Raw genomic sequence first — 24,887 nt, 5'->3', positions numbered from 1 at the left:
CTACACGAAAACTGTATCTATGTCCAAATGAATATAAAGAAATACAAATACTTTTATGTTAAATACATAAATACCAAATCATTATTCCCCCCCAAAATACTTGAGAAGCAACTTGTAAAAGGCATCAATAACTAAGAGTAAATTATTTTCATTCACTTTCATTTAAGGAGAAAAATCTGGCATTGTAAAGCTTATCAATAAACAAAAACTCATACTCGAAGCTATGGCCGCAGCATAAAAAAGCGAGCATTCTACTTGTGTGCACTGTCAAGGAGCTTGAATGACATTCCCAAGCTAAAAATCTTTTTTCATGAGAGGCTGTAATGCACCCATCTCAAATTGAAGTGTTAAAAGAGGTGGTTACAAAACAAACAGACAATAGACAGTAAGAAATCACTGGAAACACGGTACTCACTCAATTTTAAAGGAGCGGAAGGGTCAAATAACTGATCTAGTAACTGTGGTGAACAACCTGTCATCAGCCTTGTCACCCAAAGATTCCAAAGTGGCAAATGCTTCAGAGGAGATACAGAGACCTATAGTCTGAAACACTTGATGTCTGTGCCAGACAACCTAGAAGAACCTTCATCAAAAATGTAGAACTAGGGGGCACCTGGGCAGCTCTAACAGGTTGGGACACTGACAACCAAGGTTATATAAAGGGAAGTTGTCTGTCACGCAGCTACTGAAGTTCTTCAGAGGAAAAGTACACGAATAAGGGATATTTGGTTAACAATCAAAGTCCACTTTGACTTCTAACAGATGTTTAAGACACGTATAGCATCAAAGACTTTTGTAAAAAGCTAAGCAGCTTTGGGATTGACACACATAAAATACATTTAAAAGTACAAGATTAGAAGAAAATACAATTTTTCACAGCAGAGAAAAGTCACTAGTAGAGTTGAACAAGGCTCTAAGAATAGTACATTCAACTTGATAAAAAGAAACAAGAATGAACAGCAGCTGTCAGCCTGCTGATAACATCTAATTTACTGAGGGTAATAAAAATGAGGGCTTACTACGAAGAATCACAAAAGGATCTTCTGAAATTTAGTGATCAAAATGCCAGGTGGAATTCCACAGAATCAACTATAAAGCGACACACAGGGTATAAAACAAGCTTAATTTCATATCACAGCCTCTCAGGAACAGGACCTTGAGACTACAACAGATAGTTCTATGATGAAGAACACTCAGTAACGGTCAAAACCTGTCCAGCATTATAAGGAATTACAAAAGGAAGACAGACCACAACAGAGGAGACCATTGTAATGCTTCTTATGTCTGTGCTGGCCACAGTTTATACTGTGCAGTTCAGGTCCTTCAGTCTTATCTGTCTTGAAAACAACTGAGCTGTAAGTTACAGGAAAAAAGAAAATATAATGGGGAAGCATCACCATACAGCTGCTCTGTGGTATTTCCCCCACAGATAGCACGTACCGATGGCAATGGAGACAGGTGATGGGCCAAAACGGGCCTTTGGTCTAGGCGGAGCTGTGGTGTGACTCAGCGTGCTTTCCTTAAGTAAAAGTGATACCACGAAATGCACTGGAGGAGAGCGAATGCACTGCCTGCCTGTGGTGTAACCCTCAGCGTGCTTAGCTCACACACATAATTCATCGGTTCAATCCGAGTTCTACGAGGAAAGCAGTGTTCTTTCCTTTTAATTGGTTATCTCAAATAAAGGTAAATTTGCCAGTCAAACTTCAGGTTTTGCTGAGTTTGCAAGGATGTGGTGGAAAGAAGAAGAAATTAAATTAATTCACTGATGAAAGAATTTTTAGAAACTTTTTCAGTCGTTTGCTTAAGTTCTGAGTCTCTAATGCCCCCAAGAAGATAAAGATGATTAAATGTATCTCGTCAATTAAGTTTCAGCACAGAAAACACAGGTGAAAAGCAGTTAAGTTGGGTGAGAAGGTGCTAATATAAATATATTCACCACATAATGGTGCTAATGATACTGAATTTCAAAAATGGTAATTCATTTGGCGTTACAGAATTCATAGTTTCTGTAATACCATCACTTACTATTCCACATTCACAGTGAAACAGCAAGACAACACAAACCTTGCAAGAACTCTAATTATCTCTACTTAAAATATTTTTCTGCCACAAAATAAAAAAGTTTTGCACAAAGCCAAGCTGTGCAAGAAAGCAATGGCTGCTGATCTCTGTTCTTTGCAGTCACAGCATGTCTGCTGTGATTTGTCAAAACTTACTTTTCGCTTTACAGATTGAGCAATACTGGTATTTTTCCCAGGCTCTTGGGCAACTGTTGGGCTTCCTTCTCATCAGTGAAGGCCAACAGTAACAATTTCATGGCAAGTTACATCTCCGATCCCTACACAGGCTCTCTGTAAGTAGCCAGGCCAATTGATAATATCAATGGAAGCCACAGCTAATTAAATCTCTATTATCTTTTAGCCACAATGCAATAATCACCAAGTGTTTTTATACATATATTTTCATTATTTTCAAATGTATAATTCCAGATTCTTCATAGCTAGATATTAGGGCTTTTTGATGCTTGGATAGGATGGACAACAGAAGGTGAGTGTGCAGAGGTGATGGGAAAAAATAACTGTAATGTCACAGAGGAAAACCAATGTTTCTCTGTTCTTTGATGTTTTGTCAGCTCTGACATACAAAGGCCACAGAGGATACCCAGGTGTCTTGGGGATAACACTGGTCTGTTCCAAACTGATGCTAGCCTATAGGCTGAGTTTCACATTGCACCTGGTGCAAACCCTTACAAGCCAAAGACACTTAAAACTTTCTTACAAAATCTCCTCCGCTCTTTGTTCTGAATCCCAAGACGCTTCTTGCAGTTGTGATCCCTTACAGCCTAGCTGTGAAATTCTGTGTATTACAGTAAAGAAGGAAAAGCAAAAAGCAAAGCCCTTCTGTGATGAAGGCGAGACTAGTCACTAACCTAAAATAAATGGAACTAGCTCTAAGGTTGAATCATAAATTCAACTTAATTGATTGTGCTAGTTCCTCACTAGCACAACTAAGAAATGACTTATGACTGACATGGATAATGTGTTAATTTCAGTTTAGAACAAAGTGCAAATCTACCTATTTGAAGTTCTCTTTTATAGTTGTTTATAAACAGCTCATTTGTGTAAACTGAGAACTTCCAAACTAATACTGCTGTTACTTACTGAATTTATTATAACTTGGCCTTGCTTTAGTAATCACATTAGGTAATTAGAAAAGCTATAATTAGGCTAGGTACACAAGCACTATCCTTGCTTGACTTACAGGAGTTTTTAAGTATCAATAGATTAATTTCTTTCATTTAGCCATAATAAAATATAAAATATTTAGACAACTGTTTGCTCTATATTGTCAATAAGGCAACCACTACTCTTCTTGTAAACCTGATTAGCTCCCTCTGATTTAATCTTTGGTTTTCCCTCATGTCCCAGGGCAACTCTTGACTTGGTCTAAAAAGGGGCAGGGGGAGACTTCCCTAGCAGACTTTTGCTTCCATTGTCCCAAATTCTCATATCAGACAGAACTGAAACAAAGTTATTCATGTTAATTTACTTAAAGACAGTCTTCCTTTGAAAACAATTTAGCAAATATCTATTACATCTACAAATCGACACATCAAACTGCTAACAGAGGGATTTGTATACCAGAGGTAAAGCCATTACTTTGTAATATCATTTTTGTTATGCTTCACATTGATAATGAAACGTATCTCAGAATACCACTAATACTCGGATTTTACATGCCATGGCACACTTTCAGTCTTCTGACAGAGATTTAGTAACTGCTAGAGCTAAACTAGTACATATAAGTGACTTTCTCCAGATCAAAGAGGGAGCTCGGAGGTTTTTGCCACTATGCTATTTATTTCTCTGCCTCTGCATTTTGTGCTGCTGAGCCTGATCAGGTCGGCAAGGCTGATCTAGTTGTTCTTAGAGTGCTGAAGATAAAGAAATTGAACTGAGATTCAGAGGTTGTTATACCAAAGAAGGCTTGCAACATGACTTCCATTTCTTTCTCCCTAAGAACACCTCTCATGGGTGCCGATTAGTGCCACGGGACATGAAGGAAAACCAAAGATTCAATCAGAGGGAATTAATCCCCAGACTTACCTGGAGGAAAGCAGGTGGTCATTACCTAGCACAAGCACCTTTACACAGTACTGTGGCACTGTCTCTGTAATTCCCTTCTACTCCAGCAGCAAGGCCAGCACAGCTGCAGCAGGGTCACAGTGACCTAGAGAGTCACTGCAGCACGATTCTGATAAGAGATCTCAGTGCCCGATTTCTAGGGGCTTGAGTACTGAAACTGTGCTGAGGGCCCACTGTCCCAAACCAGTGTATAAAGACCTCCAGACAAGAGTGCACACTGGTACGTATATCAGACCCCCTTCTATCAAATCATATTAAACAAAAGGTAAGAATACATAATGGATTAGGCCCTTCCAGGATCAAGACAACCAGGTATGCCATTCCTGACTCACTAGAAGGATTATTACATTCACAGACAGTAGTCCTGGACTTGCATGAAAACAGATTATAGATATTTGTAGGCAAGAAAAGCCGGGCAAAGCAGTTTCTTACTAGTAAGAATCAATTTGGGATTTAGGCATCGCAGCGCCAAGTAACTCCTACGTTGTGTGCCCTGCGTTTGGTAGGTGCACCTCTAGACCTCTTTTGAACGGTCCAACAGGTGTGCACTGTCGAGAGCAACAATTACACTTTGAAAACAAACTGCAGTACTTGATTCTATCTCTGCTCATTGATTTCGCTTTCAGGGTGAGGTAGGGTTCTTAGATACAGATGATGCATCTAGAGAGTGCAGGCATCTCCAAGGTTAGAGGACAGCTGAAAGACGAAATAATGAACTTCCTAGAGGCCCTTGTACAGCGTTACCGTACTTACAGTTACTTTGCCCCACTTTAAACTCAGCAAAACGTCTTGCCCTCATAAATCCATATGTGCTTTGCTGAAATGGAGATTTACACATTTTTGATCACTCTTAAGAACCCTAAAAAACAAATCCAAGTTTAGGATGGAAGGAAAATGTTTAGGGGTTTAGTATTTATACTAACTAAATTTCACCTCTGGCAGTAACGACCATATTGCACTGCTGCAAGAGCCAAGGTTCAGAAAGTGGAAGGATAAAACATCTTCTTGAAACTCATTCTCCCTCGAAACTGCCTCATGTAACATAGAATATCTACATTACAAGGAGTTTCAGCGATATAATAGCTTGTCTGCCAGATGTGTACATGAGAGCAAAAGCTGACGCATACAGCCACAATGAATAACACGTCACCAGTTTAAAGCTGACTACAAACAACGCATCATATTAAATCATTCACCCCTGTAGCAGCCACACCCAGCTGTTTTAGGGAGACACCTTCCACATCTCATTAGGTATACGTCACAAGGGAGGGCCCGGAAAAACCTCTTGTCAGGATAACTCATATAGTTCAAGCTTAATTTGTGACATGAGACAACCCTTTTACATGTCAGCACTGGAGGATTTACAAACAATGGCAATTTTAACATAAGGAATGCATCACCTGTGACACATAAAGGATTTTACGACCCATCCTCAACTTATATCTAACAGTTGCATGCCTCAAAGCAATACAGGTTCTCTACAATGGCTGTAGTGCAGTTTGCTGAACTCACCCATAATTATTTGATCTTGTTCAGAAAATTTGTTAACTGGATGTTCCTTCACTCGGTCTGCCCTTTGTCTTCTCCTAGCCTGACAGTAAGAACACACCGCACTGGCAACATTCAAAAGTTCTATCACAACTCCTCTGTTTGCCCTCCCACATCTGCCAACACACACCTCAACAAAGGTCCGTGTGGTAGACTGACTATCAGTAACCCAACTTTAAAGCCTTTTTGTTTTTGCAGACGGTGCAGAACATCTGAAAATGACTGCAGTTGCAGGACTGATTCTCTGCAGAACTCACCAAAGCCCTTACTGCACACATCATGGTAGCAGCAGCAGACATCTGCATCTCACAGCTTTCCTTTTATTATTTGCAAATTATCTACAGTACAACTATTTCAAAAACTGTATTCCTCCCAATTGTTCATATCCCATATTTAACCTCAGATGCAGCAAGGGGACTAGTATTTTACCATAGGCATACATTCATGTACATTCTTTATACTAGCCTTAGTTCTATGTAAATACTACTCTGCTTCTTCACTCAATAAGAAATCAAACTTACTTGACACCTATACAAGATTTCCTTGCAAATCAGATAAGGAATCGTATGTTCCACAGAGTCCCTAATTCAGCCCAATTCACTTAAATTGCCCCATCATCTTTCTCTACTTTCACTCCAGAAAGTAACCAAAGTTAACAAAGGGCTTTGATCTAGTGACTGATGTCTGGAAACAAGAGACGATGCACATGAAGTATACAAGTAGAAATAAGAGAATACCAAGCACAGAATCACCATCTCTTCTTTCCCACCTTTTGCTCTTTCTTTCCAAATGCATAACAACCACAAAAATACACTTTCAAGTATAGCCAACTTCATCTTGAAGCAGACATTTCTTTCCTGTAGTCAGGCTGTAATGTGAGCCTCACAGAGATTGCTCAACTAGCTTTAAAGTAGTTGGGCTCAGATACAAGTAACAGTGATGCTGCTATAAGAAAATACACTGAGGAAGGTGGAAAAATACTGGAGGGTTAGGGCGTTAACCTATCAGCTGAGGATTAAACAGGATGACCGAGATAGTTGCTGCCCTCGAGTGACAGCTCCACCCCTGTGGAAGGTGCCCTGTCCCTTCCAACAGCGTCAATGAATAGCATACAGACCCAATTTATAGTGCAGCATGTTAAGGTAAACAAGGAGCACAGATTCACACACCCTTCAGCCATCAATGGTGGCAGGAAGGACGTGACAACGGCAAAAAGAGATAGCACCTGAGTTAGCATCTCAATCCATCATTAAACGTGCTTGAAGACGATGTGACCATGATGCCATAAGCTTCACCACTAGCAGTGGTGCCCAAACTTCAGACATCCCAGCTTGTCCTCTCGTACTCTCCAGTGTGACTGGAATTGCTTGCTCCAAATATGCCAGCAAACCAATTCACTAGGGCAATACTCAGCAACAGCCTGTTTTGAGTGAATATGGAACCTGCAGACACCATCACTTAAAGAAATCAACGCAATCATCACAGGGACATACACGTGTGTGTCGAGCATCCCGAAACAGACTTAAAACATATCACCAACTTCGGGGGTTTTTTGATAATGGCTTTGTACATAAGCTACAATAACAATGTCTATTCCAAAAGGATATGGTGCTTACTAACATGATTTCTCTAGTCCAGGGGAAACCCGATTGAATTACATCATAAACTGCAGGAATTACATATATTCATACATCCAAGAAAGAGCAGCAAAGCATTGTGACCAAAGCTGGACTGCTGCTTCTATGATGTGCATCAGCTTGCACAGACATGAAAGCTTGGTACCAAGTGCTGTTCTCCAACACAGGCCAATGCTGCTATCTGCTAGTCACACGCCAACTAACAGCGGCAACAGTGATACACGTAGGTCACTCTGAAAGTAATGCCTCCTATTTATTTACATGGAAAATACAACGAAGAGCACAATGACACTGTTAGAGCAGATTCTCAGCAACAAAACACTATTTTTCAACAGTCCTCACCACTAGCTGCTCATTTTCACCAGCAATGAACAAGAGCATGCATGCTATGCTGGTTCAAAAATCTGCACTGGTGGAGCGGACCCACCACCACCTTCGCCTCTGCTGAAATGCGCCACCCACCCCCTCACTGTGCCGTCACCCACTGCTTGGTCTCCACGAATGTTCAGCAGCATCGATGAGTGTCAGTGGGTGCAATTTTTTCCACATGGAGGAACTCAGTTACACACTCTGCTTCATACGCACTGCCACGTCAGAGGCCATGCTGTCAGACTGTCCCTCTGCTGCCGTCTGTCTCATGGCAGAATTTAACAGAATTTAACGGAATGCTGGCAGGAAGGTTCAACCTCTACTGCCACCAACAGCCAGCTCTGGCGTCATGGGCCAACGTAATAAAATAGGAGGCACTGCTTTCAGAGCAGCCCTCGTATTATTTTTCCCTACTTTTGATCAAATTCTTGGTCAGTGGCCAGAGTTCCTTACTCCTGGATATCATTCTGCCATTGGTGGGTTGTGCTGGATAAATTATACCTATTTCAAAATAGCACTTATGTCCCACAAAGCAGTTTTCTGGCAAAGACAGCATAATGGGGCCTGTCAAACTGAGTTCAATTGCTGATCCGATATAGAGTTCAGAGACGACTCACAAATTATTGGAGGAAGGCACTGTGGTCTAAATGAGAATTTAGAGTTGGGAGATCAAACTACAAATCCCAACTCTGCCACTCTCTCAATTCAGATAGTCTCTCAGAGATTACAGTGCCTTGTATATAAAGCTCATTGGAGGTGACTGGATTAATCCCCTGATTCGGCATGCAACTTTTGTGCAACTCTTGAGTAAGTCACCTGAATTTCCAGACGTTGGTCTCTCACTTCCATGGGAAGAAGTTCCAGTAAAACTGGTTATGCTATTCTGCAATTAGGTGGTGTTCTTTAATGAACCCTTAACAAATTAAGAAGGCTAACGTGCTGAATTCCTTGAGTTGTGATCCCTCGAAATGCAGTTTTTCTTCCACATTACTAAGCATCTTACTACTACACCTTCAAGACAGAGAAGTGCGTTTGCTACAAGACAAGTCATTTGAATGTTTAAAAAGAAGTTTTCCAAATACTGTAATGTCAACAACACACATCAGGCACACCAGCTTCCTGACGCTGCTTCCAAAAGGATAAAGCAGTAAGCATGGTGAGGCTACCACAGGCAGAAGCTGAAGGCAAGATTTAGCAGGTGGTGAGCAGAAGCTTTAGGAGGTCCCTTGGTTATGGACTACTACGAAAATTTCTTCATCTACCAAAGGTGGAAAACAGGACAGAAGGAGAAAGAGTCATATGCTTCTTTTTAATTTTGTTTGAGAAAGAAGAGGAAGGACTTACTGTCATAAACAACCCAAGAGTTCATGCCCCAGTTCAGTGTACCGGACTTGCTCCATACAACACATGGGACTTGACCAATACAATGCATCCTAGACCAGGATATCAATACTTGACTGCACTTCTACCACCATCTACCGTAGCAGCAGTAGATGTTCTGCTAGTGATGGATGACAGCAGCAGCTCCCAACTTTCTCTTGAGTCAAAAAGCAGACATAGGAGAAAGTGAATTTCCAGATTCATCCCTCAGTTGAATTGCACAGAGATTGGGGGATGTCTCACCCCAGTTCTCTGACACTCAAGCTAATGCCAAACTTTTGCACTGCATCGGAAATCACTGTATTTGTCCTCCCCACAACAACCTCGAAATAAATTGTTAAGAAACTTGACAAGGTCTTCCACTATTAAAGACCTGTAGACTGCCACCTCCCTGTAAAATGACATAGAGGTTCTCTTCAACCAAGTGCTTCGGGCACTATTTGAATCTGCAGCGCCGTGAGTGCCCAGAGTGGTGAACAAGCTGTACAGTTTTGGACACTGCCTCTCAAGCAGGATGGGAATGAACTGTAGAAAGTCAAGAAAAGATGAGTAGAAGCAAGAACCAGGACTCCCACAGGAGAATCTGAACCAAAAAGAGATGGACAGGAAATTGGTATGTTAAAGGGCAAAGGGAAGAATGAATTACATGTTCTCTGGAGGACTCTTCTCATACTCTTCTCTCTGACACTTTGGAAATGAGTATAAGCCCACGCAAGCAGACTGCTAATGCAAGGTGTTCACCTACATGATTCACCTAGCAAAGCTTGCCTAGTCTTCTCAGGAAACTGCCTACTTACCTGTAATGGAACCCTAGACCCATACACCTGCCGTTCCAAAAACATCCCTCCCAACCTATGCATCTCCTGCAGACCCACAAAGCTCTTGGCTCAGAGCTATAAGGGATGCAATGATGATTGATTCTCAGTAAGTGATACACCAGGTGAAAGATCTAGTAAGAGACCATGAGGCTGAGCCCTAAAAAATGACAACTGCAGACAACAGACAGATGAGAAACTACAGCCAGAGCCAGCAACTCAGTAGTGGCAAAACCAGTGCTGTCAGGTCATGAAGCATCAACCACAGGCTGAAAATCTTTCGAAAATGCCCCACAGAGCATCAGTGGAACATGCTTTCAACACCTGCAGACCATGACAGAGTTATGAAGGTGTTCCCAGGAAGAAGCTGTTTTCCAGAACCTCAGATTCACCCTTCCCTTTTAGAATGCTTCAGTCTTTTTCCACTCACATCATAGAGTGTCTTGATTCTTAACAGTAGCCACCAACATTTTATCCCAGAGGAAATTCATCACTCTCCTGCACTAAGAAATAACACAAAATTTGGAGAACTGACTCTGGCACTGGCGTTTAGCAACTCACCCAAAGAACAAGTAGCGTCTTCATATTTTATCGGTCTGGATCTTTTTACAACATTTATATTTATCATTTTCTCAAAGTCCATTATATAATGCTATACATATCCCCATAGGAGCCTTTTTCAGGATTCTTTGGGTGTGGTAATACACAAATTTAAGAGAGTAAAATACACAAATTCAAGAGAGAAAACCTCTCCAGGATGACCTATAAAGACCAAGTAAACCTACATCAAATGCAGCAGTGAATGCTGATGCCAACCCCTTTCAGAGATTAAAAAAAATACATTACTCATTTCTAATGTTAAAGTATCCTATTCCTTTGACCATTGAAAACACAATAAAACTAGTGCTCTGACTCAATGACAAATGCTAGTTTCATAATTAGGGTGGAGCATGCAAACAACTATAAAAGTTGCCCCATTCTCAGACTCTCACTTCGGCTGGATACATTTGAAAGCTCTGGATTTTGAGTGAGGTAAGCATAACCTAAACATATCAGGTGTTTCAAATCTTTTTTTTTTTTTCTTGGGAGAGTTGATCCAGTTTTACAACTCTTTTCATCTAGATTAAATATTAATCATTTCACATTGTTAGTAAACCAGCAAACAGGGTGTAAAATGTATGCCAAAATTCTGATGCACAGGACTGTTACTGTCTACTGTGTTTGCAGTTATTCTCCAAGACAACACCTGACAAACATGGAACATTTACTCAGCGATAACCTTCTGAAATATTTTACACAGTATGCTTTAATGGAGGGTAGCACCAGTGCACTGTCCGTTGGTGGGCTGAAGAATCTGCTTCAGAATCAATTTGCACAGTATCTGAAGGTAAGTTTCATTCTTATATTCACTGTGCTTCCTCTAAAATGGATAGGAAAAAGGAAATACAGGCAATGATGTCGCAAGGCAGATTATTTCTTATTATTTATTATTTCTTAGATGAGATATTAGGAAGAAGTTCTTCACTGTGAGGGTGGTGAGACACTGGAACAGGTTGCCCAGAGAGGTTGTGAATACCCTCTCCCTGGAAGTGTTCAAGGCCAGGTTGGACAGGGCTTTGAGCAGCCTGGTCTAGTGGAAGGTGTCCTTGCCCATGGCAGGGGGGTTGGAACTAGATGATCTTTAAGGCGTCTCAGCCCAAAGCATTCTATGATTATTGTGTCCAAACGGTTTTACTGACTCCATAAATAATCCTTAAATAAGGGTTGACTTACAAAACTTCATTCACATTAATGAACAGTAGCTCCAATCTGCTGAGTAGAGAGTTTATAACAAAGCCCTATTAAATAAAATGCAAAAAATCTAAGATGCTGTTTTGCTTGAGGTTTTTTATGTAAGCCATATTTCATCTGGAATATTGAGTCTTAGAAATTGGCTCATGTCTCTTACTTTTAAAATTGTCCTACCGATTTACTTGGTTTATAGATTTTTCTGTATTATTTTTTAGATTCAAGATTTATTATTTAGACTGAAACAAACAAACATACATTTCTATCTGGATTAAGTTCCCACCATCACAAAATAAAAGAAGGTTTGACATTCCAGAAAGATGCCACATAAAGAACAGAGTGGCATCTCTATTACAAGCTCAAGAGAGAAATACTCAATTCCTGTAGCTGGAAAGTATCTAGGTTCTGATTTCATACATATTCTCCGCTAGACCTTTCTTGAACTGCATTTGGACTCAATTTAGATTCTTTTGCTAGACAAATCCTGAAGTACTGTGGTTTTGGATGACTAACAGAAGCAATTTTGGCCAAAGGTCTGAGAGAAGTTGCACCTCAATAGAAAAAAAAACAGTATTTTGATAACTACAGTAATCCAATTCAGTTACTTCATTAACAGGAAGTGGCTAACTGAAAAAACAAACCAACCACACCCTAATAAAACTCAAAAGTTTTTTTCCCTTAAAAAACATGTCAGAAATTAATTGCCAAAAAATAATGTGATGGCAAATGCAGAAATATGATGCTTTTTATATTTAGACAATTCAGCACCATATCCATTTCCCAGATATGTGGAAATTAAAGTGTTCAGGAAAAGCAATACTGATGTTTTCTGTCTGGTTATGAGACATTTTCAAGCATCTACTCTTGCTTGCAGAAATATATGGCACCATAATAAATTGACATAAAAGCAGGACAGGACATTACAAAACCTGCACAGACATAAAGTATGAGGAAAAAAAAACCACTTTAAAAATTTAAATTACAAATCAACCTGGCTTTATATTATTTAACTTCCCTGATCAGGCTGGTTATCAGAATACTCACTGCATCAGGATGTTAGATGCAGACACAACAAATAAAAGGAGCTAATAATCTAACTAGATTCAATACATTAGCAAGAATTTTTCACAGTGAATACAGTATTCCTAGGAAAGAGGAGAAAAGGGGAGGGAAAGAAGTCCATAAGCCTAATGAATGTCGCAACGTGTTTTCAAATAGTGTATGCAGGGCCCAAATTAGTGTCTAATAAAGCAGTAGGTGGTATGTATATTAATTTTTATTGGCAATTATGTACATGCTGCAGCTATTCCACCTGCTCCGTTTTCTAAATTCCAAATTCATCCACAAGACTGAAGTAACCTGAGTAACACCTGATACTACTTATTTTATCTTTGGTAACATTTTTGACAGATGATAGCAGGCACTGTACTTCCAGTTTAACCAGTAAGACTGGTAAATACAACGCTATTGGCAACACCTTCAAGTAACACTAACTGTTATTGACTGCATCACTTCTTGGCAATACTCCTTATAGGAAAATAGTTGTGGCAACCTATTTATTTCATTCTCCTCTTTTTTTTTTTTTTTTTTAATTCTTTTCCTATAAAAACAGGATGCATTCTCACTTGATAACATAATTAAATCATTGGACAAAAATAACGATGGAAGTGTCAGCTTTGATGAGTTTGTGATGATTGTGAAAAAGATAACTGGTACAGGACAGTAAGGCATCTGCAAGAATGAGCATCACTGCTTTGAAGACGACGACCCTGGTGCTAGCATATATTACACATACACCTAAACCCACAGACCTGTTACGATTTTAAAACATACAGAATAAAGATTTGACATATAACAAAGTATGTCTTGTACTGTGTTTCCTGCACATTCGCTAGCCACACTTTCCAGCTAAGCTGCCTCACAATTAGTTCACGAATACCTGTTTTAATTTCACACTACGTTTGAGACTTTAACAAACTTTACCTGAGCTGTTAATTGAACCCCTAGAGCAATTCAAATCAAATGGTTTCTAAAACACATAAATGGAAAGATGTATCATTCCATTTCATGAATGTTTCGACTGTAAATTATCCAGTACTCCTCCTGGTTAAGTTTCATCATCCACATAAGTCGACATTTCCATAAACACTTCAAATTTTTGAAACGTAAAGGTTTTCAATAACAACATAACAATGCTAAGTATGAGGACTGTAACATTACATGTTCATTTTAAATTATATTTACATAGTAAGTAATTTTTTGTTATGACTCTTGTAAGTGGGAATATATACATAAGTATATATAGGAACTGAGTGAGTGCTGTTGTAATTAAAACATTCATTGCATTTATGTGGTGCAGTTTTAACCTTTTCGTTGTATGATTCCCTGTGACATATACATTTTTATACAGGTAATTTGTGGGCATTATTATTTGCTTTAAGAAGAAACTAGAGAAAAAGAAGAGACATTAGAAGAACGGAAATTTTGAAGACAAGTAACTCAGTGGATTAGGCACTAATCCCACTAGAGAACTTGGAATTTTGAACTGAATTTTAACACGAACATCATCTGTTATCCTGATAAATCAGTCAGATTTTAGAGTTACTCAAGGACTTAAAGACTCAACTTAATTGCAAGGCCTATCAAGTGCATTCAAGATCCCATACTACAGCGGTTCCTATCCCTGAATTTCCATTTCATGGAAATGAGGAATAAAGTACTCCACACCAGTGATGCATGAACAGAAGCTTCAAAAATTATGGTATTTAAACACGATATGAATGTTCTAACAAGCACCTGGGCTACTCTTTTACACAGACCCTTCAGCAATTAAAATGTGCTGTAGTTCTTGGAAGAAAAGAAAATAATTGTATTTGTTTCAGGTTTATGGAAAAAAAATTGCTTTGATTTCAGAAATTTGATTTCAAATACACCCACACACACACTGGCCTACTAAACTGTGTTAGTCACTTCTCACACATAAGCAAGATAACAGAATTCTAAAAGGTGGTTTTGCATGAATGGGACATACATTCATTTTCATCTCCTGGACGACCTTAGAAATTTTTTAATTAAATCAGGTTACTGACATTCTGAATAGGAAAAGTGGACATCAGGAAACAAACATGTTATAAGAGTGTCACCTACTGGCAAAATCTATTTCTGCACAATTTCTTGAGTCTATAGAAATTGCACTTATTTTACCCAGTATCTGAAGCTTCATGATGCTACACAAGATGCAATAGGTCATGAAGAACAACAGTAACAATTAAAATCAGCTAATTCAAATTTTTTTTAAGTGTGTTAGAATTATTTCTGGAAACAGTCTTTTTTTTTTTTTCTTAGAACAGTATTAGATGCAGTTGCAACAAAATTGACAAAGAACATAAAAGTTTATGAAAAAAATAAATCTAAGTTTAATAGTTGAGGAAATAGAAGGAAATGGAACAAAACAAGTAACTCTTTTGCCATCCAGTAAATTCATTTCATTAGCAGTTCACAGACTATACAATTTCCCTTTAAAAGAGTTAATTTTAAAATTATCATTTGCAACAGAATACTCATGCTAAGCCCTACTCTCAAGCAAATGCATTGCTTTTCTGAACAGCTATCTTCCTGCAAAGAACAGGAACGATTTATGTATTATTATTATCCAAAAGGTTAGAAAGTAAAGCGGAAAGCTTAAGAATATAAATATAATAGGAATGTGATCTGAAAATAATCAGCAAAGATGAGATCAAGAACTTGAGGGACAGTGATCAGTGTTCATGTAACTTCCTCATTTTCCCTACTGAAATCAAATGTGTTAAAGCGGAATTGAAGCCAAAATCTTAAGGTAGTGTTTTGATAAATGGTATGGTCTGGTGAATACAGATAACTGCCATATCAGAGGTTGGGGGTTTTTTCCTTCAGAGTTCACATTTTTAATTTAAGCCTAAATGAAAATATATAATAGCAACTTCAAGTGTCTCAAACACAGATTATAAATCACAGCTTACGAATATTTTCAAATTCCAGGTCTCACGGCCTTTAAGTTTTCGTTGCATAGATACTCAGCTTTAGGATTTTTTTTCTCCTACAGTATTTTAAAAACACCACTTTTGCTGGTTTACATTATTAAGTCATTAACTTCCATTTTGTGTATGCAGAAACTACTACTTTTTAAAAAGTTATTTGACATTTTAACGCTAAAATACTTGCAGTCATTTTACACACAAATATAATTATTATCAACATTCCACAAAATAAGCAATGCAGGGTTATACAGGGTTTGCCTCCTATATAAAGTTACTCATGGGTGCTTTTGCAGAACCCAGGTGGAGCAACATTATTGTAATGGTAATAGAAATAGATGAACAGCTGAAATGACACAGATATTCAGCATTGCAGGCAGCTCTCTAAATCTGCATATTCAGTTGTGCATTTGTTATTGTTCAAAACAGAACAAGTCACAACTGCCTCACCACATAAGAACCTTTTATGATGTTCAAAACTTTTTACTAATGCAGACAATGCTCTTCTATAGTACGATAACTGTGTTATTTTCATTGAGAGAGACAGTTGCCAGTAATATCACATCTCATTATTTCAGCCACCTGTTTTTCCTTTGGAAGCCTAATTTTCAGTTACATGATTACTTGACAATCTCAGTTTCTATTTCTAATAAAAAAGGTTCAAGTTTCCATAGATGGAGACAAAAGGGAAGCAAAGTAGACCAAGTTATTTTAAATGCACTTTAGAAGAAACTCTCACCTTTGGTGAGAACAGTTCTGAGTATTTGAATGTTTAATAAATTAAGAAAGGATGTAAGTAACTACACATTTTATGGTTGCCTCTGAGTACCCCTGCCAAACTACATATTTGAACTTCTGTCTTTTTTTCCCTCTTTTTCTTAAAAGTAAAATGTTTCCAAAGGAGCGGGAATGAACAAAACAGAAAAGTACACTGCTTTTGTCCTAAATTAGCACAGAGTGGCATCACAAGACATTATCAGTGCTGATGTGGTGTTTCCAATTAACTTTCTTGGATAATGAAACATCTACATGAGTTCTCTAGTTCACAAGCTTCACTAATCTGCTTCTCTTCCAATCGTTTTTATTGATTTGTAATTATACAGAATATCTAAACTGTTCTCAGCACAAGACAGATTCTGCTAAAAGAGATTGTTTAGTAGTTAAAATTATTGATAGTGCAAATTTCCCCCTTAGAATGATTTACATGTTTCTCACCCAGAACTAAGATGTCAAAGATCAGATTAAGATGCTGAAATATGATTGGTAATAACAATTTTCAGAACCTTACTGTAGCTCAGAACAAAAGAACATCCATTACACACACGTAAGCATATTGCTTCAATTGTAAACACTGTATTAATCTTCTACGATACATACATTCACTCCATTAGTTTCTTAATTTTATGTCCACATAATTTCCTCTTTAACATACACACCTTACTTGCCCTTGAACGCAAACTGCAAATCACTCCATTACTTGTGGAATAAAACTTTGTCCTATAGGTATATTGTACTAATGCGCACTACGATTTCTGTGATAGAAGAAACTGCTGGCAGGGTTGCAGCAGAAAAGCAGCCCTGTTCCTGACCAGCTGTGGAGCTCTGCACTGGAGCCAGCTGCTATTCCTTAGAATAATGGAGAGAAACTGGCAGATACGAAGGGTGACTCATCCCCTCCTGCTGATCTCAGTGTATCCTGAAGAGGGACCTGAGGTGACTAGCTGAAACCTGGTCACGAGAAGTTTACATCTGTCACTAAAAAGCCCTAGAAACAAAGAGCCCCAGAATCAGTCTCCAGTACTGTCCCTCTCGCTTCCCAACAAGTTTACAGGAAGCTTTCAACATCTTCCACATTTTAAAACATACTGCTAGCACGAAATTGACCCCTCCAGTGAAAGAGTACGTCTTTCCGTACATTCAGGAAGGGTGAAGGAAGAGATCTCTTACAATGGCAAGCCCACAAAATTGATGCCAAATGCAAAGTTTACCTTTGTTCACCTGAGGACATTTTCAAATGCCACCAGGTTTTAGCAGCAAGTCTCACACCGACACTCTGAAGGTTTCTAACTTACCTTCAAAAGTTCAGACTAGATTATCTCTCCTACGCATATAAACAATCTTGACAAACAGGTCAAATGCTTTAAATACTTCCTACTTCCAGGTTTCAGACCAAGATGATGTTAAAAAAAAAAAAAAGTATTTTACTTACAAATTTCAACAAAACTCTTTTGAAGGAAATTGATACAGAAACAGTAGGTCATTATGAGGAACCCACTTAATGAATCACTAGAACAGGTGTTTACATCTTACACCAAGATACTGCTTTATTTCTCACATGTATTTCTGTTCATTTTCTTATAAACCCTCTCACTGAAATTTTTTAAGTTTTACTATTATGCTATTGTGATACCATGTTCTCCTGAACTAGGAGATGCCTGGAAGAACTCCACTCTAAAATTCTCCTATTGATATATGATACAGAGAACCCTGTCCTACCTACAGCATTGAAATTTTTCTCAAAAGGAGGCCTATGAGATGCATGGAAGACAAGGAGTGTAGTGGGTTTTTATATTGTTTATACAAAGGAAAGATGAGAATTTTTCAACAGCTTTCTATATGATTCTTATGTTTTTATATAAACTTATGATAATAGCTTTGTGCTCCACTTTCCGGCTTCCATTTATACTTTATTCTCAAGTAAAGCCAACGTAATCATTATTGTCTACTCCCAGCATCAGTCTACGGCCAAAGAAACTACTAGAAAAATAACAAAAATAAAGCTAAGGCAAATCACGGAAGAGAGCAGATGAGAGCAAGGGACTATTAAAAGAAAATACCTCTTCAAAGAATACTGAATAGGGACAGTGGACACCTCTTCACGTCCTACCACATGAATGTACAGATAGATCTTAACTTACACACAGGTAACTCTCTTTTTACAAAAGATCTATATTCACAAAATGTATGCAGGAAAAAAAAAATCAGTACTTACAACAGGGTTTTTTGTATCTGGGTCAAATTCAGTAGAATTTGCATCTGAAAAAGAAGTTCCAAACAAACACAGTACACTTCCATTGTTCTATATGGACTACAACTCACGAGTACTGTCCTGTGGCATTTTAAGGCTTGCCTGCATTTAAGCTACATGTTGACACACATACTGTACCACTTTTGAAGCAGTCAGAGGAAGCATATGACTTCAGTCACAGACACTTCTTTTCCTAATTCCCCAAACTTCCCTCTGAGCTCTTAGTGGTAGAAATTCACTGGTGAGTTAAATCTCTTCACACTGCAACGACTGTGATTTGGCTTCTCCAACTAATGAAAGCAAGTGAGAAAACTTATTCTCACTTTTTACTCCTCACCACCCACACACTCCAGAAAAAGACTAGAGGTGAACCACAGGCACACTTTCTCCCACACTCATTAGACCAAGAAGCAGCTTTCAAGCAACCTGGATGATAAGAGTTCCTACTCCCTTGTACAGAAAGGTAGCACAGGGTGCTTAGCTGAAAATGATGGTGTTGCAAGAGCTAAGTACCTAATGATCATACAGGATCTATATAATAATTCTAATAATAGATATACCTTTCACATAGAGAATCAAATTTCTTCTAAGCAAATCAAATTCACAGTGGCACACTGAGCTCACCTTTCCAATTCAAACAGTTTCTTGCAAATTCTACAACTGCTAACTGCATTCCCAGGCAAACTCCTAGAAGAGAAAACAAAACCCCCAGAATTTAACAGGTCAAAGAGCAGGACTGACAAAGTACTTGCTGTTCTGTCTTCGACTGGACTGCCGGTACAAAGAGTGCACGCCTAGACTTTCAAAAAGCTAAAACAAAAATGGCTGCTCAATGTAAAACTCACTCTTCAAACTTGGCACACTAAATACGTGACACAATTCTGTGCTTCAAGCCCTTTCAAAAGTATTTTTCTTCCCTCCTAGGTATATCCAGACTTAAATTTTGCTTTGGCAACTAGTCAAAGTAGGTAGTTACAAATTTGTAAGAATTGTGGAGTAGGAACCAAAGCTTCAGAAGCACTTAGCTTATAGGCCAGATGGCATCTACAGACTTGACCATAATAAAATATACCAAAGACACCTATGTCTTCTGCACACTGATTAATATCTGTAATGATGCTGATTTAATTACAATGAGATGCAAAGGCTATCCACATAAAATGTGAATACAGTAAATAAAACCTTTGGAATAGGGAATAGTCTTTTTCTTCCTTCCTTATACAGCAGATGTACTACATGAGTATGACCCTGGGCATTGTTCACAAGGCAAATATTCACAACAGCACATGTAATTCCCTAAGACAGGATCCTTCCCAAGTGTGGGCTTATTGGGTTTTTCTTTTAATTAAATCACTTACCTTGCTAGCAATTATCTTGCTATACACCTTCAAAATACAGCAATTTCTGAGTCTAATGATCTTACCAAGAAAAGGTTTTTTCTTTGTTCTTGCCCAGGAGATAGCTTGGAGTTTGCCTTCTGTTCCCCTAATTCCAAACCCTCCTGGGACCAGAATGCCACTGTAATGACAACACATATAATGCAACCAACACGTAGAATTGAGCCCCCAAAGCAAGTCCATACAAGTTGATTAAACACTTTTGAGGTTATAACAAAGCAAGCACAATCCACAAAAAGCACGTTTGGCATGACCATTCAGAATACACAGAATTTAACTCTAGATCTGGAGATTTGTCTCATCTACCCACCCCAATTCTCATCTGACCAACCTTATGCTTCACAGGGAAATTACCACTGCTTAAATACATTTTGCTCAAATAAACTAACTACATATTCACTACTCCGGAATCTTAACACCAAAACTTTATGTCTACTAACTAATACTGAAGAAATGAAATACATTTTGACAACAAACAACATCCCTTTGCAAATACAAATCAGAATCCTGGCAATGATTCTTAACAGAGGCGTTTGCAGAGTGTCACCAGCATTTATCTAACTACCTCTTCCCTATGCTTTTCCCTATGATGCATGCTGACAAAGAAAAATCTTTCACAACTAACCTGCACTGGAAAGGAAGCCTAACAAAAAAAAAACAAAACCAAAACCTCTAAACAAACAAAACAAACCAAACAACAACAACCAAACAAAAACTTATCTAAAGGGATTAAAGCAGAGTTCAAGGATATAGGTTGATACTATAACTTGCTATGTCTGTAGCTGGTCACCAGCCATGCGCATCTAGCCCTTTACATAGGTAACAGTTGTTTTGATGCATTGAGAAATTATTTACTGAAGCATTTTTCATCACATGAAATGCACTTGAGGTACAGAATACCCAGTGCCACTTACTCTGCTTTGCACAGTTTGTGCCACGCCTGGTGATACTTCACTGAGTTCTCTGCTTCCATAGAACGTTCAAGTTCTGTTGAATCTATGTACTAATAAAGAGAAATACTCAATGAAAGTCTTTTCTTCCACAGAAAGAACAGCATATATACACCAACTTCTATATATACAACATATATAGCCAACCTCTCAATAACATTAAGACAAACTGTTACAGTTTCAAGTGAATTGCCCAATAAACCTATAACAACTTCATTGAAGACCCAGCATTTGCTCTGAAGACCAAGTATTTGCTCTTGTTGCAGCAACCCATGCCCTCTTCTTCGCAGGTAGCTCCAAAGCTCTCTCTGTCCCCAGTCCTCATTTTGCTGCCCTCCAGGTAAGCAGACTTGCTAGAATGATACATAACTGTATATCCAGGTTTTGTTCTTATCGAAATCAAGGCACCAATCAAGGGGCAGTGCTGACCTTATCCTGATATCCAAATGAGATGTGGCCAAGGCGTTCACCTTCCTAGCTTTTGGGTGCCACAGTTTATCTAATCTTATCATAAGACTGGATAAACCTGCATTGCCTAGCTGTGGAGAAAGGCATTCTTGGGAACTGTTGTGAAAGCATCAACTGTAGAGGGAGACAGACTCACTAGCTACTCTACTAGCTACGTCCTACTAGAAATACTGCTTTAGAATCTCTCCTGCCATTAAGAAGCATGGCTCCTTAGGTACCACTAGAACAAATGAGTGAGGTGGCATAGTTTGATTCTTGGTTTTGTCAGTCATTTTCTCAGAATAATATAATTAATAGCATCCTGCGTAGAGTCCATCCCCCATAAAAGACGAGATCATCTGAAATGACAGGACTAATTTGTGTGCGGAGAAATGAAACCGACAAGAAGGTTGCTCAAAGTTTTCCAGATGGGATTACCTTCTAGCAAACATTTTCTACTTTTCCCACACTCTAGAAGGCACCAAAAATACAACAGAAAATTAACTAATTATGAATGTTACTAGTAGGATAGTAGGATCACCTACAAGGACACTTGATCGCGCTGGGAAGTTGGAAAGAGAAACTAATTACAGTTGAAGTTAAGTGCAGCTTCCTTGCCAAACATACCGAGCCATTACATTTACCACTTCAGGCAGCACCAACATGTCGTCATTCAGGTATGTGGATGCTAGGTTATGAGCTGAATGCCATATACAATATAAAGCAGTTCCCTTAGAACACAGGATTATACAGAGAGCCATTGGACAACAACACTAAAAAGGAGGTTAGCACATGCAGGTAAATACAGCAAGAGGGAGCCCTTGGCTATTAGCATTTCGGCGCCGCACTGGAGTTCCAGCAATCATTGATTCGCATGCGTATTAATGCAACAGCCCCAGAAAACTTAAGACCAGCTGCACAGAAAGCTAACCACATATTTGCAGACCTGGCACCTTTCACTGTTTTGCTAAAAGCAAAACACACTGTATTTTACATATCATAAAAATCTCACACTGTGCAGCTGCCAGTGTAAAACACTACTTAGAATCACGTAGGTCAGAAAGGGCCTTGGGAGGTCTCTAGCCCAGCCCCATACTCAAAGCAGGTCAAATTAGAGCAAGTTGCTCAGGCCCATTTCCAGTCAGAATCTGAAAATCTTCAGGGATTAATTCTTGCTGTTCTCACTGTTTTTCATGCACACAGAAACAGATTGTTTTGGAATATCTGCTCCATAATCTTCCCAGGGAATGAGGTGAGGCTAACCACCTGCCATTTCCCCAGATTCTCCTTTTTGCCTTTTTTGAAGATTGGTGCAAATTTGTCCTTTTCGAGTCACAGAATCAAAGAAACATTTAGGTTGGAAAGGTCTTTCAAGATCTTCGAGTTCAACATTCAACCCAACACTGCCAAGTCCACCACTAAACTATGTCACTAGGTAGCACATGAATACATCTACTAAGTAGCACATCTATACATCTTTTTTTTGGGGGGGGGGGCATTATATTTTCCATTGTATCTACCAACTGGCTTCTTGGTCACATAAACACATTACATTTACTTGGATTCTGCTTAGTTCTTATAATTTCAGAGGTACTTTTTAGCTGTGAACACTATGCCTAAGCTCCCTACTATGCAGAAAAACATTTCCTCTTATTAAACATGAAGTTATTTCGTTTCCTAAAGGTTATTTTTGTTTCCTAGCTAGGTTCCCTAGCTGTTTTACATGATAGGTAGCAACCAGTTCTCTGTCTCTGTACTATTCAACATTTGGCATAATCTTACAGAGGACAAGAGTAGAAGGACATTAAGATACCTAGTTTCAGTTTTCTTTCATTTTCTCTTGATAGGAAGGGCCCTTTCCCCTCCCCAGAGAATAAATCAACCCACTTCTCTCATAGGGAAGTCCTACAGAAAATATAATTGAGATTTGCTGTTGTTTGTGCATCTCTGCATGCCTACCCTACTTGAAAAGGTTCTGGCATTACATCAACAATGAGAAGCAAAAGATGAAGGATTTAAGGATTTGCAGCTGACTGATGTGCTTGACAAGCAGCAGAATGATACTGTGAGCAAACAACAGGGTGATTTCAGAGCCCACAGCAGCACAAACCACAGTGAAAAGAACATGCTACATCATCACAAGCTGCTGCAACTACTTCACCATCTGATCAATAGTTCATCAGAACCAAGCACTGATGGGAGGGTACAAAACATAACTGTTTATCTTGACTCAGGGCTAATCACCTTATCCAACATGTCAACATGTCATGGAAAACAAAAAACACCCGAGGTAATGCATTCCTGGTGATTTGTGTTCTCAAGGAAACAGAAGTATGTTACCATGTTTCTGATATAAAACTCCTTCTTTAGTATGGAGTTTATATCAGCAACTCCATACTGTGGAGTATGCAGTTTTCATATTGTGGTTTAGGGAACTTCTCATCTCCTCCTGAAAGATATTTGAAATATCACTGTAAGCAGGACTCCCATATATTCATTACTCTATGCTTCATTGAAGTACATATGTGCCTCAAGATGTTGTAGGAGTTCCCATGGATTCTTTCTGGGGTAGAAGGACTGAATCAACAGAATGGTGGCTATGTCTGTTTTAGCAACCTGTGAAGCCATCCTGGATATTAATGACCTTCCTCATCAAAAAGATACTAGTTCCAGTGAAAAACTTTCTAGACATAGTTTAGGGACGCTGGCAGTGGAGGGTGAACAGTTGGACTCGATGATGTTAAAGGTTTCTTCCAACCAGATGATTCTGTGATTCTCTGAATGGAAACAGTCTGCTTTCCTCACACAAGAATTTTCTAAGCAACTAACGAATAGCTTTTAACAGACTGGAACTTTCACTCTAATACGTTTTTTATTTCACAAGAAAGGGAATGATCAAGGATCACAGTGTTCAGCAATTTTCAGCAGTTATCAAAGTGCATAAACATACAAACTTACTTTGATCAGAGACAGGCAGAGACCAAAATCTACTTGGTGCACTACAGCCTGCAACTGCCCGCTTTGATCAATTTATGTTATATCATTTAATGAATCACTCTAAAGCAGCAGGCAGTTGCTGATACTCTGCGACCATTTACTACCGCAGGTTGCTAGACTGTCCTCTGTAGCCATTAAGCACTTCCACGCTGCTTCTCTGCCCCAGAAGTGCCATCCCTAGCAAAAAAACTCAGCACCAGAAACTGATAGTTCCACCAGTGAGAAAGCTGGTAACAGCCTTCCCTTTTGTAGTTCAACTTCCTATTCTTACTAAAATGAGACAAATTAGATCCCTAAATAGCCCTTTATTCCAGGAACTACTATCTTGGAGAAAGTATGTTTATGGCCCAATTCTGGTATCATTAGAATC

At 38.8% G+C, this 24,887-nt stretch overlaps 2 protein-coding genes across 2 annotated transcripts in view; one reads left to right on the top strand and one right to left on the bottom strand.

Annotated features, from left to right (window-relative positions):
* The window catches only part of CTPS2 (CTP synthase 2), a 63,971-nt gene that overhangs the window by 27,616 nt on the left and 11,468 nt on the right, over nt 1-24,887 (bottom strand). The window contains exons 9-12 of the mRNA XM_010140823.1: nt 21,038-21,126; nt 20,150-20,244; nt 19,351-19,413; nt 18,691-18,734 (exon numbers count right to left, since the gene is read on the bottom strand). Coding sequence (XP_010139125.1) covers nt 18,691-18,734; nt 19,351-19,413; nt 20,150-20,244; nt 21,038-21,126 — 291 coding nt within the window. The remainder of the gene's footprint in view (nt 1-18,690; nt 18,735-19,350; nt 19,414-20,149; nt 20,245-21,037; nt 21,127-24,887) is intronic.
* S100G (S100 calcium binding protein G) lies at nt 11,153-13,411 on the top strand. The gene is made up of 2 exons (XM_010140822.1): nt 11,153-11,284; nt 13,298-13,411. The coding sequence occupies exons 1-2, from the start codon at nt 11,153-11,155 to the stop codon at nt 13,409-13,411; spliced, it is 246 nt and encodes an 81-aa protein (XP_010139124.1).

This window comes from Buceros rhinoceros, unplaced genomic scaffold (assembly GCF_000710305.1).
Source record: "Buceros rhinoceros silvestris isolate BGI_N320 unplaced genomic scaffold, ASM71030v1 scaffold29947, whole genome shotgun sequence".
Lineage (NCBI taxonomy): Eukaryota > Metazoa > Chordata > Aves > Bucerotiformes > Bucerotidae > Buceros > Buceros rhinoceros.
The sequence above is the reverse complement of the archived record's forward strand: the minus strand, read 5'-3'. Positions and strand labels throughout refer to the sequence as shown.